We start from the raw sequence: 13025 nt of genomic DNA, 5'->3' as shown, positions 1-13025 counted from the left end.
TAGCTATCATGCAATCTTCTTTAGCTATCATGGAGTCATCTTTAGCTATCGTGGAGTCTCTTTAGCTATCATGGAGTCTTCTTTAGCTATCATGCAGTCTTCTTTAGCTATCATGGAGTCTTCTTTAGCTATCATGCAGTCTCTTTAGCTATCGTGGAGTCTTCTTTAGCTATCATGGAGTCTCTTTAACTATCATGGAGTCTCTTTAGCTATCATGGAGTCTCTTTAGCTATCATGGAGTCTCTTTAGTTATTATACACTCTCTGTCAGTTGTTATGCATTCTTTCAACCTTCATGAACATTGTCAGCCATCATGCAGTCTCTGCATACATGTGATGATTTTCAGCCACAAAATTGTACAATGCCTTTAAAAAGGCGTGATTTTGAGTGAAAAATCTGTACACATGCAAGTTTGCAAAATGTGGTACAGAATCTGTACAGAATATCAATCATAAAATGGTTTTATACGTCTACAAAAATAATATGTTTACGGTGTGACCATGGAGACGAGTGAAGACCCATAACATCTTACAACACGACTTTAAGCAATTCATTTAACGTGGGAAATATAACGCGGTTGATGTAAACAGTGCATTGTGACATCATTAGCTGTAATTGTTTTTCTTTCAAACCAAGCAATTATCCATAACAAAACCTACGAAGGTATTGGATAGCTGGTCAGGAATTTAAAATCATTTGTGGTACTTTCCAAACTTTATTTGTTTTGTCTACGGGGTTGTCAATGAATATTCCATTATTTCTAATTTTCTAATCATGCATAAATTGTATTTGTGATTAATAGAAATTAGAGAAAATTTGGATGATCATATTGGTGATACAATTAAAGTTACCATGGATTTTTATACCCCTGGGAATTGAAGATTTGGGGACATCAAGTTTTTGGTCTTCTGTCTGTTTACACCATCAGAGTTAGACCTTTCATATTTGGTATGTGTGTTCCTTGTGACAAGACCTTTCCATTGACACCAAAATCTTTGACCTGAAAAATTATTCACTAAAATGTTGTAATCCTGGGGGCATCAGTGTTTCACAAACACATCTTGTTCATCAATTACAAATGGACTTTAATTGGAGTGAATATGCCAGTTTCGAGATACAAACTCTTGTGTATAGGAGGTGCATTTAGTGGAACTGTGAATGCCTAAGTGGGACAGAGTGGATATACAGGCAACGAGGAAGACGATGAAATGTATTAAAAGTGGCTTCTCTTTAAATATGTAAATGTGGGAAATACTAAATACTATCGAAAGAAATGTTTTACCGAAGTGGAAACATACAAACAATGTCATATTTGCAAGAAATATCTTGTATATGGTACTTATGACCAGCGAAATAACGTGATAGGATAAGAATTCTATGATTTAATTACCTCCTAAATACTTATCACTTACTTAGTTTGTGTATCAGTCGAATTCGAGTTATCAAACAGCGTATGAGAAACTTACTGAGTACATTCTCTTACGCTGTGATGAATATCTGTCCCACTTCCGCGTGTAAACAAATTCTTTCGCGCCTTACTATGTACGAGAGTTCTCCAAAGGGAAATAACTCGGACGTATCTCGAAACCGGCATATTAACTGTTAAACTGAATCTGTAGGACTAGACCTGAAAATCTGTACAATTTATCATTTCGCGTTAATTTTAATGTACAGGTGTGACTGCATGAACAGTGTTGAAAAAGTGTGAAATTCTGTGTACAGTCTGTACTCATCACATGTAGGTCTTTGTCAGCCATCACACACTCTTTGTTAACAAAACTTAGAATACTGAGACCCAGTAATTAAGTCCATTTCTACAGGTGATGACTATACCCTCTCAGTCAGAAGATATTACACAGTTATTGACTTTTGATGAGGTTGACACACACATAGATAGATATTTTTGTCCTGTGTAGTTTTCTGCCTGATTGAAGAAAAAATCCGGCCAATTTTGAATTCACCTAGGGCTTTTTTTCTACTTTAGAATATTTCAACATTAAATTGTTAAATTAGTCCAGTATCAGATTCACCCATAAAGAATCAAGGTGAAATGGCAGAAAATAACATTAAAGTTTACTTGCATACAGAAGTGAAATTGTGCAAGCATAATATGATTTGATTTAGATAGACAATCATAATACATCACCACAGACAACAGATTCTTGTACAGACTGAATGTAAAGGACAAAAATTCTGTTGCATGTATTCATAATGACATTGGAAAACCCCAGAAGTCTTGCTTCCCAGCTGTTATATTTTTCATACCTTCAAATACAGAAGAGTCCAATGTAATCCTTGCACAGTGTGCATGCTTCATGCTTCTTAATAAATGCCAAATACATTTTAAAACAGATTACAAATAGAAGGAGATGATTTTGATTTGATCATAGTGGTTTACTATTGATTGTAGATTAAAAAAAGGTGATTTTGATTGGGCCCTAGTGCTTAACTACTGATTACAGAAAAAAGGTGGTTTGACTGGGCCCTAGTAGTTTTCTATTGATAAGGAGAGGATTTTGATCTTACCATAGTGGTTCACTATTGATTACATATAAAAGGAGTGAATTTGATTGGCTGTAGTGGTTCACTATTGATTACAGATAAAAGGATGGATTTGAATGGCTGTAGTGGTTTACTATTGATTATAGATAAAAGGAGTGAATTTGATCGGCTGTAATAGTTCACTATTGATTACAGATAAAAGGAGTGAATTTGATTGGCTGTAGGAGTTCACTATTGATTACAGATAAAAGAAGTGATTTGATTGGCTGTAGTGGTTCACTATTGATTACAGATAAAAGGAGTTGATTTTGATTGGCTGTAGTGGTTCACTATTGATTACAGATAAAAGAAGTGATTTGATTGGCTGTAGTGGTTCACTATTGATTACAGATAAAAGGAATAAATTTAATTGGCTGTTGTGGTTCACTATTGATTACAGATAAATGGAGTGAATTTGATTGGCTGTAGTGGTTCAATATTGATTACAGATAAAAGGAGTTGATTTTGATTGGCTGTAGTTGTTCACTATTGATTACAGATAAATGTAGAAGATTTTGATTTGACTGTAATGGTTCACTATTGCCATACTGTGTCTCGATGTATTGTTTTTGAATTTACTCTTTTCTATATTAACAGGTGTGATTCCTCCGTGAAGCATTATCCTCTCACCTGGACAGGAACGAACTATAAATTTGGTCATGGAGAATTCGACAGTGTTCAAGACTTACTACACCATTTTCAGAATAAACCATTAATCGGCTCTGAGTCAGGTGCACTCATTAAAAAGAAATTCTGTTTATTGAATCAGCATTTAATCATGTGTATTTAACAGATAAGACCCGTGTTAAAGGTTATTGTTGAAACTTCCATTTATCGTGTACATAGGTGATAAATGATTTAAATTTTCTCTAATGATATCTAGAAATCTGAAGTACTTTCAAGCACTGAAATAAACTACTGTATGTAAAATCAATTGCATTTTCATTGGAAATTGATCTGTAGGGGTTTATGAATTCTGAAATCATCGTTAGTATAAACTGTTTGCAGGTCAGCTGACTCTCCTCAGTTTTCCGTACCCACGAGCGATTGATGAGCCCAACATGTATGATACAATCCGAGTCCACGCGGAATTCAGCACGGCTGATGACTTTTCTAAAGGACCAGAATTCTCAGTCTGTATCTTATTTCATTGTAATGTTCGAACTTTTGACTGTGTATCGGGATCTATCAATTAAGAATACTGTTTTTAGATTATGTTAAACAATGGTATCGATTTCTTTTATTTAGGATTGCAAATACATGTTCATGTAGCACTAGAATCATATAACTGTTCACGGATCTGTTTAATTTCTTACTTTTGGAAATATTTTCATTGTAGATTAATTCAAAGGAAGGCTTTTTAACAAAACTTGGAGCCACCTTTAAGGTAATGCTTTTTAAAAAAATTATATCTGACAATTCAGCCTGATTACACACCCATTTCTAGGTGAATGGAGCCAAAGGCCCACTGAGCAGATGATCTTTTTAAATTAAAGTTCAATACTTGCTTCTTTATGCTCCACCATTATCTTCCATGATTATAATCTTATTTAAATCACTAAAATGCCCAATAGCCATATTCTTTTGTTGTTGTATATGTATCTGATAGATGAAACATGGCCTCTGACTGGCTGAGCTTTCTTGCACTCCTTCAGAATGGCTGAATATACAACTGTCACCAAATCTGGTCCATTCTTTCTTCTGGATTGCAGTACCATTATTACACATTTATAACCATCATATGTAGATGGACATATCCTTTTTTATTTTCCTCAAAAACACAAGACCCATGATAAGTTTTGATGATATTTATCTAAGACTATATATATATATTATTACTACAGTTACTTGATCCGAAGAGTCGGATCACATCGAGTTGACAGGAGCGGATCATCAGATCACACAAGACGCGAAGTGTCAAGTTTGATCTGATGATCTGCGCCTGTCAACGAGACATGATCCAACTCTTCGGATCAAGTTACTTTAGTAAGATATACCCCCTTATGCATTTTAAATCCACATTTATAAGATAATAAATGTAATCCAAATTATCAAAAAACACAGACATACTATACAGTTTTGTTTGTGACGCAGTCAATATTTTCCACAAGTAACGCTGCGTTGATGCATTGTGACGGTATCAGTTTCAGAGAATACTGATACGGAATCAGAAAATTACAGTGTGATCCAGAAAACCGGATCACACGCTGTGAAATCCACAGTATCAAAGAACGATACATTGTTAGGTATATAATAAATATACATATCCTCAAACACACAACTATTTACATGTACACATATCTAAACAATGAGATTGTGACTTAACACTGGCTCAGTCACTACTAGATCAAGAAACAACTTGCTGAAGTGAAGCATCCACGTGGTAGAAGCTCCCCGATGTATGGTACATCGCCACAATGATAATTGTCAAACCCAGCAAGCCATGTACGAAAATTGTAAACTCTGCTCAATTTGAACACGATAGATTATCAGCTGATTATGATAGCTTAATGGGAATTAAATAAAATGTGAATTGATGTCCAAACTCAGGAATGAAATTGAGTGACTGATGCCTGGAATGAAATGGTAAACAGTGAAGTAAGCTGTAAATCCAAAGTGTCAGTGGATTAAATCAATAAAATTCCCATGTTCTATAATTGGTCTTATCTCATGTGCATTTTATTTCCAAGTATGACCCCTGTGAACTGTTTAGTTTTTTGAGAAATGCATACTACGGCACGAATTTTTGTATAACTTGAAACTCGCATGTTTTATTTGTGTATAATTATAGACATGGAGGACAAGGTGGTTTGTCTTACAGAAAAATGAGCTGCGATATTACAAAAACAAGACAGACAAAACTCCCATCAGGGCATTAAATCTAGATGAGTGCTCCGAGTGCCAAAGAGATGGTTCTCACAAAGGAAAATTCAATGTCTTTAGGTGAGTTTAGGGCCATGAAGCCTGCATATGGAAATGTTTTTATTCACTTATCAAGTATGCAGTTAAAATGAATGTATCTAATCAAAGTCAAGCTGGTGTTTGTTTTTATGATCCCCTAAGACAGAGGGGCATATTGTTTTTGGTCTTTTTTTTTTCTATTTGCAACTTTTAACTGTAATGAAGTTTCCTTTTTGTGCAGCTGAGACAAAAATAAAAAGTATAATGAAAACAAAACAAAATATCGCTCTACAAACTCTCACTCACTTTCATATTGAGGTTTAAAGGACAAATTAATCGCTGGTACAAAAGTGAAAGATCTGTTACCCAACAATTTCTTTACAAAATAATGTGTCAGTGCAATGACTTTAATCTTTTGAAAATAGAACACAAACTTTTTTAACTATTTTACAAAACAAAATACTGATGAGGGAAAAAAAAAATAAGCGCAATGGTTTGTAAAAGGATAAACTCTATAAAGTTCAGAATTAAACCATTAACACTTGTCCGTGAACTGCACACACTCCATTAAATTCTGTGATAAACATTCTGGTTTCAAAATAAATTTATATCATGATAGAGATAATTACCCCCCAAAACTGAATTACTAAAGCAATAAATTACATTCTCTGGTTGAATTACAAACAAAACACAACACCTTGAAAAATGCTAAAATGATCTAACCTTTTGGCAGGAAAAGTAAATGTCACAAAAATACAATCAGCAAAATAGTCCAGGCTACATGTTTATACAACCAGCAAAATAGTCCGGGCTACATGTTTATACAACCAGCAAAATAGTCCGGGCTACATGTTTCTACAACCAGCAAAATAGTCCAGGCTACATGTTTATACAACCAGCAAAATAGTCTGGGCTATGCTTTTGCTCATCTTAGTCTGTTTGGCATATTTACCTTAATCAAACCAGCAAGACAAATCCTATGGACCAATGTTAACTAATGCCTAATCAACACATCAAAGTAACAGGCACATGCTCAAGAATACAAATAAGGATTATCAACTTCTAACTTTTCAACTCTTAAAGGGACTGGTTCATGATTTTTGAAAAAAACATTTTGCATGTTTGATGTGAAACATTTTTTATTTTAAAGATTAAAGATATAGGCCTAACTGATTTAATATTGACAGACAAAATTTTGACCTTCTGAACGCAAGAATAAAAGCAATATTTTAGCCTTAAATCTGTGTTATGTAATCAAAGACTCGAGTCTTTTTATATATATACAAAAAAAATTTAACTTTTAGATGATACATTCTACCCAGAGAATGCTTGAAATGTGAAAGATATAATAAACTTAGATCGACATATTTCTTTTGAAAATTTCATAAACAATAACATACCGCAATCTTTGTTTACAAACAAATAAAAAACTCTCTGAAATGAGCTTCTGTGATAATGTATAACCTTAATTTTTATGCGAAATCTTTTAAACACATTAGACAGTAGATTTTGATCATCAAAAGTGAAAAATAAAATTTTGGGGAAAACCGCAAATCAGTCCCTTTAAAAGATGGAGGCTTCATTAGAGTCCCTCTGGGGTCACAAGGTCAAAGGCTGTAGTTACTAAATATAGATATTTGGTTTCTTAGCTCCAATTTGGGAAGCCTTTGGACTGAGATATTTATATTTGGTCCATGGTTTAGTCTAACGAATCAGAGATAAAATTTCAAACTGTATCATTCAAGCATTGACAGGGTGAATTGAACATTTATATAGATATCAATTAGATTTCGTTTTTGAAAATGTGTTGGAGCTGAAATCATGAATTTTACTTCTTATATAAGTGTTTTAAATAATGCCATTTCTCAAAAGTTTTTTTTTTTTTTTTTTTTTGTTGATGACAAATTTATTGAGATCTATGTCACAAATAAGTGTACAAATGCATACACATACATATACATACATACATTAAAGCAAGAGAAAGATAGAAAAAAAAGGAGTGGGGAGAGAGAAAGACTGGGGATAGACAGAGTATTTCTCAAAAGTTTACTGATTCGACCGTCACCTCTGTGGTGGGTTTTGTTACTTGTTTTGTGAAGAGTGCTTATCAATGTTGACATCAACATCTGCAATCTATTCGTACATCTGCTAATTAATGCTTGTATGTTACGAGTACTGTGATACATTTGTTCTTCTGTCACAGAGTTGTGTTTAAATGGCGGACCTTCTATATGTATGCCACTACAGAGCAGGAATGTAACGACTGGATATCTCTGATCAACTGGCGACTGGTGAGTATCAAACTACTGGTGTTCATGACTCTGTTAATTGATGCTGACCATTGACAATGTTCGTGTACTAATACACATTGTTTATACATGTTAACTACAGAATAAACACTTCAATAGTAAACCGTCGTTCAGAATTAAGGATCTATGGTAGGTAAAGATTTTCAACAATTTTATTTTCTGGAAAGATCCATGTCCTCTCAATGTATTCAGAATTGTATTGACATGCATAATCAAGCATGAGACAATATATGCACATACATGCAGTTGTAAATTTCATGAGAATGCACAAACAGTTTAAATATTTCATGTGTATTAGATGTATTGTATTCACACACCTCAGCCGCCCATCACTTAGTGGTCACACCTCAGCCACCCATCACTTAGTGGTCACACCTCAGCCACCCATCACTTAGTGGTCACACCTCAGCCGCCCACCACTTAGTGGTCACACCTCAGCCACCCATCACTTAGTGGTCACACCTCAGCCACCCATCACTTAGTGGTCACACCTCAGCCGCCCATCACTTAGTGGTCACACCTCAGCCGCCCATCACTTAGTGGTCACACCTCAGCCACCCATCACTTAGTGGTCACACCTCAGCCGCCCATCACTTAGTGGTCACACCTCAGCCGCCCATCACTTAGTGGTCACACCTCAGCCGCCCATCACTTAGTGGTCACACCTCAGCCGCCCATCACTTAGTGGTCACACCTCAGCCATCCACCACTCAGTGGTCACACCTCAGCCGCCCATCACTCAGTGGTCACACCTCAGCCACCCATCACTTAGTGGTCACACCTCAGCCGCCCATCACTTAGTGGTCACACCTCAGCCGCCCATCACTTAGTGGTCACACCTCAGCCGCCCACCACTCAGTGGTCACACCTCAGCCGCCCATCACTTAGTGGTCACACCTCAGCCGCCCATCACTTAGTGGTCACACCTCAGCCACCCATCACTTAGTGGTCACACCTCAGCCGCCCACCACTCAGTGGTCACACCTCAGCCGCCCATCACTTAGTGGTCACACCTCAGCCGCCCACCACTCAGTGATGGCTGGCGTTATACTTTTAAGCTGCTACTATTGATGTAACATAAGTGTTAGTTCGAAGGAAAGTTGATGGAGACGGCAAGGCTCAGAAGTTGGGGGGGGGGGGGGGGGGGGGGGGGGTGCTTGCTATTGTTGATGTATTCTTTATACACTTGTTGCTGACACTAGTCTTTTCCACATCACGACGCATTACAGTCATGATAGCTTTAACATTGGTAAATCATCACAGGGGTTTAAAAGGACCTTGATTCAAATATCTACCTCGTTACAACACTTCCATTGCTCATTAACCCTTTCCTTCATAATGACGCCTTTGGACGCCTGCCATGACTTACATGGAGACGCCTTCAAGAAATTGGTTTATTTATTCATACTGAAAATGTATGCTGTAGTAGTTACATAAGTTGAATTTGCTGGGTACTGGTTTTAGCCAGAGCATCTGTTTAAAAGATATTATATATTTTCTTCATATTTAAACACATTTTTATCATGAATTATTCATATTTAAACACATTTTTATCATAAATTATTCATAGTGAAACATATTCAACATATCTATTTAGACATATTTGATCATGAATTATTCATATTTAAACACATTTTGATCATGAATTATTCATATTTAAACACATTTTGATCATGAATTATCATATTTAAACACATTTTGATCATGAATTATTAATTTCAATGCATGTTATGAATGTCTGGAATTCTTCTCCACAAATTTATTTACTGAAGCACATTCTATTCATGTATGTACTTGTAATATTCATGCAGTTTTTGTTTAGAGTGCCATTCTGTTAATGATGTCAGTATACGAGAAATAACGGGGAGAAAAACTTATTTTCTTTGCAGAAATCTGGTCTTAAAAGACAGTCGACAGCGGTTGTGTGACGCAGGGCCATTGTAAGGATAGCAGCCAATCAAAATACAGCAATGGAATCAGCTGACTTCATGCAAATGTTGATTGATGGATTGCTGCATGTGTACCTCTATCTTAGCATATAAAATATTGGGAGGATATTTTTATTAGAATGTAAAAAAAAAAATTAAAGAAATGGTACAGGTACTTTTTTAAATAAATTTCTATTTTCCAAGGCAAAATGTGGAGCATGTTTCATTTCTCTTTGCAAATTCTTACTATGTATTTTCTGCTAAACATATGAGGATGACACCAGTATTTCCTGTAAAAATGCGTGAATTAAAACATATTCCTTGTAATTTGTGAACAGCATTAGTTAAAGTGGTGCTGCCTGCTATAGAAGAGATGTTATGTTATCAGTTAGGGATATTTTTTTCCTTTGTTTAAGATGATTATGCAAGTACATACATAGATACTGGTGTATTTACAGATAAAATTTCGTCTTGTTTTTGCTTGGGGCATATGTTCTTAAATGTTGATGCATTAAATTAAATGTTGATTTTTTTTGCTATGCATTTTGAGGGTGCAAGAGAAAAATGTTAGATTTCCCCAGTATGTGTATATTAAACTGGACAGTGTTTAGTGAGTAGTGATTTAAAAATGTCTGTAATATATTTGTAGAATTGTTTTCCATGTGGGTTATTTCCCCCTCATTCCTTCAGTCAGCTTTATTTTAGAGCAACTGTTTCATGATGCACACAAAGACCATCATTTGAAATTAGAATTTCTTTAAAAATAATTACATGTATATTGTATATTAATTGTGGGTAAAAAAAAACAAAACAAAAAACATGTACAAGTAATTACAATATCAGAGCATAATTTCATTAAAAAAATATTTTTGAAACATCAGTAAAAACGAGAGAAAAAAGTAGTGCACAGAAATAGATGACAGATGTGTTATGTAGTGCACAGAAATAGATGACAGATGTGTTATGTAGTGCACAGAAATGGATGACAGATAGGTGTGTTCTTTTGTTGTGACGTTTCAGTGTTAGATCTCTTTCATTTTGTTGGAATGTTTGTTTACAGTTCAGAAAACTGTATTTTACACAACTTGTATATTGACAGTGCGTAAGCATTGTAAAAGGAATTTATTTTTACATGTAAATTGAATGATGTTTTGGAGTGTAATCTGTAAATTTAAATTGTTTAGAATTGAGGAAAATGTACCTGTACACTCCGATTTAATTAGCTGAAAACACTTTTATAATGATATTGCTACAAAGCATAATATTGTCATGTGCATCTTAAAGAAAGCCCATATAAAACTTCTATTATCAAAGAACTGAATAGATTTCATGTTGAGAATGAATGTTGTAGAATTGTGAAGATAGCTTTAATACTATTTATCAGCCTAGGTTGTAGCCTTGTGAAGAAGTTCATAATTTATTTTTCCTTTATAAATTTCCTAATCTTTTTGTGGTGAGCTTTAATTGGTCTACCAATATATACTAGATCTCAACCCAATGCTTAGTTTGAAACGTGTTACATTTTTTGTCTCCTCCTGAATGCAGTATTATACTTGCAAAGAAATGTAAGGTAGATTTTCTATAGATATTTCTACTATCTTCCTAATTGCTTGCTCAACTATGTTTCCATTGGCAGTTCCTCTAGACATATTTTTCAGACCTCGTGATAGAAAAGAATGGTACAAGAAATGCTGACATGAAAGGTGGTATCACACTTGCTATGAACAAATTTTCTACCTCCCTTTGAAGAGCTCCAATTTTTACAGTTTTTGACAAAATTGGGGCATGTTTGAAAGTTTCCTTACTGTAGAATACTTATTGATATTTATTTACTAACAAAATGCACCTAGTACAATTTTATAATCAATGTCTGAACAGAGAGTTCAATTGATTACAGAGTGTCCCTATATGTGAAAGCTCTGAAAACAAATACCCAGTAAATACTGATAATTTGATCAGCTTGACTGAATTCAGTCTGAAAAGTTGCTATTTTTACATGTTTTGCATATTTATTCACATTTTGTACAGAAATATTTGAAAACAGAGAATTTTGATTTGTTTGTAGCAAGTGTCCTTAAGATCATTCTGAATATACTGTAAACCTTCAATTCAGGAAGTTAAAAAATTGTCTTTGCAAATTGCAATAGCAAAAGTTTGTTTGCGATTATCAGTCTTTTTTAAAAGTGTCTTGTTGCAATGAGTACAGCAATAAAAATTCATTTTCCCTCAAGCATTGATTAATTTGATTTTGTTAATTTTTGGGTATTCTTGATTTTTTGAAAATAGAAATGATATGTGTGTGATAAGAGCTTCTTTGAATTAAAATGTTTTTATGAACAGATTAAACCTTGCTTAACGGAAAATGAAAACTGCTCAAGCCACCATTTGCCATTATTAATACCATGTTTGATGTGTTAATGGAAGGATCAGTATGAATATTAATCTTATTTTTAATGAATATGTACAATTCTGAAAGGGTAAAATTATTCCTCTATATGCTACGGTACATTGTGATGTGTAGAATATTTTATTTAAATTGTCAAAGTTGGTATTCATACAAAGTGACCTCCCTCCTCCATGAAAAAGATTCAATTCTTTGTGGTCATTTATAGTATATGTGTACAAATGTATTTTTGAATTATAGATACCCAAAGAATTTTTCTAAACTTTTCAAGATTTTTTAATGCCATTCAAATATTTTATGTTTGAAAAAGGTTTTTTTAATCTTGACTTTTTGAAACAAAGGGTAAGCATAATTATTTCAAGGCTAGTACCTCTGGTGTTTCTGAACATTATGATGATAGGCAATAATGGTGTTTTGAATCCTTTACAGAATATAGCCAACTCTTACCAATTGAGCCCCCGCTTAATATCACACCTTATATTGATCTAATGCTATATTTATTGACACAATTATACAAGCATTTTACTAAAAAGTGTATTCAGATTATATTTCTAAGCGGTGAGTGTTGACCACTTTATAGTTAATTTTAACAAAGTTCCCACTGGGGTCCAAACGTGTGGTATTTTCTGATTTGTAAGGATATTCTTTATGTATATTAAACAGCTGGTGTTCAAAATTTAGCCACAGTAAACTTGCAATACAATAGTGCCTACATTTATGACACTTTACAATTATCTCTTCAGTTATGTGTTATGTTTTTTTAAAAAGTTTTTTTTTTTATTGTTAATAAATATTTTATTTCGCAAACATGTTGCATCTCATTGATCAGATTTGAACAGTCTACAGAAGAAATGCTGTATCTGAGGTCAAAAGGTGTCCTCCAGGGCTTAAATAGATCAGAGAATTGTGGATAAAATAGAGATTTAGTTTCTGTGAAAGTAT

General features: G+C 34.2%; 1 protein-coding gene across 9 annotated transcripts in view; it reads left to right on the top strand.

Moving 5' to 3' along the window:
* LOC125668250 (dual adapter for phosphotyrosine and 3-phosphotyrosine and 3-phosphoinositide) overlaps positions 1–12890 on the top strand; it is a 34485-nt gene extending 21595 nt beyond the window's left edge. For 5 of the 9 annotated variants that reach the window (XM_056164145.1, XM_048902116.2, XM_056164148.1 and 2 more), the window contains exons 4-10: positions 3139–3272; positions 3550–3674; positions 3881–3928; positions 5333–5484; positions 7646–7733; positions 7834–7880; positions 9641–12890. In XM_056164145.1, the coding sequence (XP_056020120.1) occupies positions 3139–3272; positions 3550–3674; positions 3881–3928; positions 5333–5484; positions 7646–7733; positions 7834–7880; position 9641 (595 nt within the window). In that variant the 3' untranslated portion in view covers positions 9642–12890. The remainder of the gene's footprint in view (positions 1–3138; positions 3273–3549; positions 3675–3880; positions 3929–5332; positions 5485–7645; positions 7734–7833; positions 7881–9640) is intronic. The other 4 variants (XM_056164149.1, XM_048902117.2, XM_056164151.1 and 1 more) reach the window with 1 other exon arrangement.
* Positions 12891–13025: the final 135 nt, after the last annotated feature.

This window comes from Ostrea edulis, chromosome 4 (genome assembly GCF_947568905.1).
Source record: "Ostrea edulis chromosome 4, xbOstEdul1.1, whole genome shotgun sequence".
Taxonomy (NCBI): domain Eukaryota; kingdom Metazoa; phylum Mollusca; class Bivalvia; order Ostreida; family Ostreidae; genus Ostrea; species Ostrea edulis.
The sequence above is the reverse complement of the archived record's forward strand: the minus strand, read 5'-3'. Positions and strand labels throughout refer to the sequence as shown.